Raw genomic sequence first — 7,055 nt, forward strand, 5'->3', positions numbered from 1 at the left:
CGAACCTTGAACAAGTCGTTTCGGTTATAATTACTGAGAGAAAAAAAACGTGAGGAAGTATAGCAGAAGGGAGATACATGCACATTGAGAATCGAACGTGAATCTCGACGTTGCGAAGACGTACTGTGATAGTCCTGCCTTTTATTTTCTGTTTTATATATATATATATATATATATATATTATATTATATTATATTATATTATATTATACGTACATACTATACGTACATAGATATATTCATACATAATTGTATATACAACTATACAACAACGCAACAAGCTCGTATAAACAGATACAGGTTCTGATACACTCGCTCAATAACACTGACATATATACACATACATTATATATACACACATCCTCTCTCTCTCTCTCTCTCTCTCTATATATATATATATATATTATATATATTATATATATATATATATATATATGTATATTATATGCCCCAATCCCAAATTGGAAGCGGAGGGAGTCAAAATTTGCGTAAAGGCCAAAAGCAGACCGCGGCGCTGCCCCACCAACACGCACACCACTCGCACACAAACATTCGGATGCATGCATGTGCAACAACAAACACGCAAACAACACACGCACACACACACACACACATACACACGTACACATACACACAGTGAGACTCGGAGGTGCACATATACCCACCCCACTTTCACACATGCCCTACACAATACGCACGCGGCCAGCAGCCAGACACAGACATACATGTCTTATAGAACCACACAAACACACACATAGATATAAACATAAACACAAACACAAACAACAACAAACAACAACAACAACAACAGCATACACACATAGACGACTACATACACTGATCAAAGCACAGCACAGCACACCGACAGGTGGCGTCCTTACCATTGTGACTACCACCACCACCACCACCACCACCACCACTACTACTACTACTACTACTACTACTACTACTTATCGGTCTATCCATCTGTCAAGTGGTATTAGCCCTTATCATAACACTCACAAACATACATACATACATACATACATACATATATACATACATATATACATACATACGTACAAATACACAAGTGGTCGCCAAAATTATTACACTAACACCACCACCCCCACCATCATCTCCACCTCCACCTCCACCACTAGCCTTGTACTACCACCCCTGCACCTACACTACAAAACTGCCATCGCCCCACCACCCCCCTATCATCAGCATCATTGTCTCATTACCGTCCACATCTTCGCCAATAGCAACAAGACCAACCCAGCCTTAAAGGATAACAACAACACTTAACACACATACAAAAACACAAACACGAAATCAAAACAAAAACAAACAAACAAACAAGATTGATGATGAGGAAGATGATGATGACGATGATGATGGTGATGAAGATAATGATGATGGTAATCATAATAACTGAACAAAACAGAAAGGTCTTCTAAAGAAAAGAGCAAAAAACAAAAAACAAAAAAAAACAAAACAAAACAACCCTTCCCTTATCGATACCCTACCCTTCAAACTCCTGGAAAAAAGGAGGAAAAAATAAATATATATATATAATATATATATATATATATTATTCACACACACCAAGGGCCCTATAGTTTTCATTGTATATTTGGTGGTTGCCTGCAGTATGATGTGAAGTAAGAGAAAGAAAGAAAAAAAAACCGCCCCTAAATATATATATATATATATATATATTATACTTTACATATGTAAATATATATACATATGTATATCGATTTATAGATATACATATATATAAGTGTGTATATATATATTATATATATAATATATATATATATATATATATATAAAGCTCAGGAAATAATAATAATTTACAGAAACCACCACAAACCCCATAATCTTTAAAAAAAAGAAATCCTTAAAATCCCAAAGGCTGTAGAAATGGCTAACTACCCTCCACTCGATTGCAGCCCCGTGCTGGCTTCTCCCTCCAAAAGTTTGGCTTCAAATGCAATGGCATATATGTCGACCACCCCCAAACGTAGTGGATTCTTGGGTCAAAGTGGGCCCGACGAAAGGATTACGCTTAACGTTGGAGGCGTCCGTCATGAAACACACGTATCCACATTAAAGAACTGTCCCCAAACTCGTCTAAGTAAACTTGCGGACATACATAAGCAAACGCACCAAAAGGAGGAATATTTTTTTGATCGCCATCCAGCGGTATTTAATTCAGTTATCGATTTTTATCGAACAGGTAAGGGTCCATTCCTTATTTTCATATTACGTTTTTCTTTTCCTTCTTTTCTTCTTTTCTTCCATCTTTTACTTGATCTACTCACAACAAATCGCTCCTAGTACTTTCTTTTTTGAAAACCTAGTTTTTATTCTATCGGTCTCATTTGTCGAACCATAAAGTCACGGCGACGTAAACAAAACAACACCGGTTCTCAAACGGTGACGGGGAACTAACACACACACACACACATTTATATATATACATCTCTCTCTCTCTTTCTCCACACACGCATACACATTCACATACACACACATACACACAAACACACATTGGCTGCAGTCTAATGATTGAGACAAGTAAATGAAAGATAAACGATATATATACCCTGACACCGTAGATTTTTTTCAGTTTCTGTCAACCGAATCCCCTCACAAGGGTTTGGTCGGTCCTGATCTATTATAGAAGACCCCTACCCAAGATTCCACGCAATAGGACTAAACTTCGTATCAGGTAGTTGTGAGGCATGCTTCCCGCCAACGAAGTCACGCCTGCTTCGTGAAATTTCTTGAAGTTTCCTTGCTGGTCATTGCTCTTGCGAGCGCATTGGTCTAAGTAAGCAAATTCAGTTTGGAACAGCCTGACTTGTTACTTCAAATCTGTTCGAGGTTCACATTGCCATTTAACATTCTATAGGGGACGAGCATTTACAATAAAGTACATCTATATAATAAGAATGATAATTAACAGAAAGCACCAACACCCTAAAACCCTCAAAAGTCCTTAAATCGCAAAAGGTGTGAAATACAAGCACTGGAGGTCAATTTGATCCACTGTTCCCTCTCTCTCAGCAAAATGGGGCGACCTAGTATTCTTCTTGTGGTAGAAATTGCTAAATTAATTATAACTGTTGTTGTTGCTGGGCGGTGGTCGCATTTTTGCTCTTTTGAGTACTCTTCTCCTCCATCATACTTTTTATCAACTGTTGCACATTTATATATATATAAAGGCGCGCGTATTCACAGTGGAATCCATTTATTCTGATGATTCTCAGATGGAGCCTTGTAGATAACCGACTGATAATATTGAATAGAAAACTATAATTTGAGTTTGTTCAACACCCATTAATTTCGGTTTCAAATTTTGGCATTAGGTCAGCAGCAATTTTAGGCGAAGGGTAAGTCGATGTAATCGACCACAGTGTTCAACTGGTACTTATTTTATAGATCCCGAAAGGATGAAAGGCAAAGTCAACCTCGGCGGAATTTGAACTCAGAACGTAAAAGAGCTGAAAGAAATGTCGCTAAACATTTTGCCGTTTCTCCGCCTTTCAAGACCCACTAATTTCGATAACAATAACTGTTAGGTGCCTTTCACTATATTTACATAGATACATACCTGCATGCATATATATATATATATATATAATATATATATGTGTGTGTGTGTGTGTGTGTGTGTGCGTGTATGTGTACAACTGGCTTCTTTCAATTTTCGTGTACCAAATCCAATCACAAGGCTTTGATAGAGGCTATAGTAGAAGACACTTGCCCAAGGTGTCACGCAGTGGGACTGGACCCGGACCATTTGATTTGTAAGCAGGCTACTTACCACACAGCCACTACTGCGTTTATATAATATCTATATATATCTATATATATATATATATATATATATATATATATATATATATATATAGGGTTTAAACTTAAGACGAAAGTGAACATGTCCATAATTTGCCACTCCTTAAATTTTAACAACAAGATAGCTAAGAAGTAGTCTTTTAGTTGTTGTCCCTTAACCTGGAGACACTCAAAGAACATTATTGGGACTAAGACATGATTACAATCAGTGCATATAAATGATTGTCATGGTTAAGTTAAGAGCAAGAGTTAGCGTCCTTTACCTTTGAGGTTTCTTTCTAACTGGCGAGATGATTACAATTGTAAGTTAACATCTGTAGGAAAAATGTGGCAAGGAAACTCTGCACCCTCGTTGAGTCTTGTAGAAATAGCAACCAATTTTACTTCAAATCACACCACCTTATCATCTTACATAGTAAAGAACATGTCAAATAATGTCCTTCTTACTCATATGCAGATGGAATGGTTACGTCTGAATTTCTTTTGGTTATAAGTCTGCTCATCCAGGTTTGGTTGAGGCGAAGCAGCGACAACCAGAAAAATGAACGGGATAAGTAGACAGTACAATGAATATGTGAAGGCGCATGGCTCAGTGGTTAGAGCGTAGAGCTTACGATCGTGAGGTTGTGAGTTCGATTCCCGGACCGGGTTACGTGTTGTATTCTTGAGCAAGACACTTTATTTCACGTTGCTCCAGTTCACTCAGCTGTAGAAATGAGTTGCGACGTCATTGGTGCCAAGCTGTATCGGCCCCTTTGCCTTTCCCTTGGATAACATCAGTGGTGTGGAGAGGGGAGGCTGGTATGCATGGGCAACTGCTAGCCTTCCACAAACAATCTTGCCCTGACTTGTGCCTCGGAGGGTAACTTTCTAGGTGCAATCCCATGGTCATTCATGACCGAAGGGGGTCTCCACCACAATGAATAAGGTAAAGGGTTGACAATTCTCGAGAGAGAGGATTCGGCTCTGTGGACCGTGAAAGGTATCCGAATGGGTAGGAGACAAGACACAGATGATGAGGGCAGGGAGAGAATTGTTTCCACTGAGTCTGATATGGAATGGTTAGGAACTGGTTTATGACAGAAGAAGCCCTTAGGGTTTGCATCACCAAAACTAATAGCGACTTAGTGATACTTCCGAATGTGCAAGCCAGTAATTCTTAAATTTTTAACACTAAACCTTACTAATCAAGTACAGCGACACCTTAAGGCATAAATACATTCGATGATTGTCTTGGGGGTCTCACGTGTCTAGGGATCCAATTGGGATCTATGTATGATGCAGCTTGCTGTTAATAAATATTATAGTGACCAGTGAATTTGATTTGTTCGGGGGCCTATATTACTGTTAAGATAGCCCTGTACAAGTGCAAAGAAGTCAAGCAACGCGAATTGATTAAGAAGCAGTCCTTTATTTTATGAGCTTAAACTTATAAGAAATAGCAGCTCAATGTTATTCAGATCACAACCTACCGTATTTAAAAAAAGAAACATTGAGTAATGTGATCCTAAGTTCCTTGAAATTTTGATATGGCACAGCTGCTATGTTTCGATCATAGCTCTGTTCCATCAAGGCCGACTTGGGAGCTAAATCACAGCAACAAGTAGCAAATGGAGTCCATTCGGTCAGCTCGTCGCCTTAATAATAAAAATAATAAGATGACGATGATGAGATGGCCATGCTAGAATACTGCTGGTGATCATAGATCCGTTGGATTAGGATTGAGCTGAAACTATGGAACAACAACAAAATCTGCTGTTGTGTGGCATGTTAAAGAATTGATGATTCTGTTTATTCTCTCCGTGCTCTACATCCTCATCTTCTTTCATAATGGAATAAATTTAACAATTTGTTTGACAAATAAAAATAATCTCTCCATGAAATATTATTATATTTTTCTTAATCATTCAATGAAGCTGAATGGCTGTTTGAAAACAAAATGGAAAAGCGAAACAACGAAACAACGAAAAAATTAAAACAAAACAATGAATATTATTTTTAATTATTGTATGATACTTAGTCCATTATGCTTGTTTGAGATTTTACTGGCGAATACTTAAAACCACTAAAATATCTAAAATGTTTCCATCTCTATGTCTGTCTCTCTTCGTAACTTCATGTATGTATAAATAAGATAAAGCTATTCTTTCAAACGAATATTAAAGAACCGACTGTATTTAAGGTTATCCTTTGTATCAAATTTATTTCGTATTTCCTTATTAATTCCCCATTTTCAATTCTGAACAATAGCATTCTTAAAGTCTATTAACGTTTCAAGCTCTTGTCTGTTTTCTCACCTCAATGAATTGATATTAGGATTGACGTGTTGTCAGCGTGTTTTTCAGTCAGTAGCAAAGGATGACGGGAATACTGTTATAACAGAATAATCGTCAGCACCGGGTTTGAAATTATACAACGGTTAACTCCTACAAGATGTCATTAATTCACGTGTGCTGTAACTAGGTGAAGGTTTTTGGCTTCTATTTTGTTGTCAATAAAGCTTCAAGAGTTAATCTATTCCTTTCTTTTTTAAGGCCTGTATGTATGTGTGTATGAGTAAAATTCTGTACAGAATGCCAGTGCTATCAATCTTCTTATTTCTCTCTAACTTGATATCGTTACCTGTATTATAATTTGCTGGAATGGTCCTTTGCTGTAAATGCATTGTCAACCGACGAGAAAGTGTCGTACTCGTATATAGGTTTAACACTTTGACGCACGAAATGTGCACCTTTCTTGTTTACACAGACACATCTAGGCAATTAACCGATCTATCTATCTATTTATCTATCTATCTATCTATCTATCTATCTATCTATCTATCTATCTATCTATCTATCTATCTATCTATCTATCTATCTATCTCTCTCTCTCTCTCTCTCTCTCTATGTATAACATATGTATATATATATATATATATATATATAAATATATATATGCACACACTTTCTTTCCATCACTCTGTGCGCGCATGTGTGTACGTCTGTATGCGTGTGTGTACGTGTATATATATATTATATGTGTGTGTGTGTGTGTGGTGTGTGTGTGTGCGTGTGTGTGTGGATGTGTGTGTGTGGGTTTGTTTGTGTGTGTGAGAGAGAGAGAGAGAGAGAGAGAGAGATTTTACACCGAAGAATGGGAAGCAAAACAGACATCTGCGGGGTTTGAACGTAAAGGATCATAATTACACACCACAGGCATGTTACC

The 7,055-nt window shown here is 37.4% G+C and overlaps 1 protein-coding gene and 1 long non-coding RNA gene across 7 annotated transcripts in view; one reads left to right on the forward strand and one right to left on the reverse strand.

Annotated features, from left to right (window-relative positions):
- Positions 1–7,055, reverse strand: part of LOC118764631 — a 24,355-nt gene that overhangs the window by 14,453 nt on the left and 2,847 nt on the right. The gene's annotated exons all lie outside the window — the stretch shown is intronic.
- The window catches only part of LOC115215246 (potassium voltage-gated channel protein egl-36), a 351,927-nt gene continuing 346,455 nt past the window's right edge, over positions 1,584–7,055 (forward strand). For 2 of the 6 annotated variants that reach the window (XR_005000445.1, XR_005000446.1), the window contains exon 1: positions 1,584–2,226. Coding sequence is in view for 4 of the 6 variants with exons in the window: in XM_036505592.1 (XP_036361485.1) it covers positions 1,911–2,226 (316 nt within the window). In the remaining 2 variants the exon portion in view is untranslated. The remainder of the gene's footprint in view (positions 2,227–7,055) is intronic. The other 4 variants (XM_036505592.1, XM_036505593.1, XM_036505595.1 and 1 more) reach the window with 4 other exon arrangements.

Source organism: Octopus sinensis, linkage group LG8 (genome assembly GCF_006345805.1).
Source record: "Octopus sinensis linkage group LG8, ASM634580v1, whole genome shotgun sequence".
NCBI lineage: Eukaryota > Metazoa > Mollusca > Cephalopoda > Octopoda > Octopodidae > Octopus > Octopus sinensis.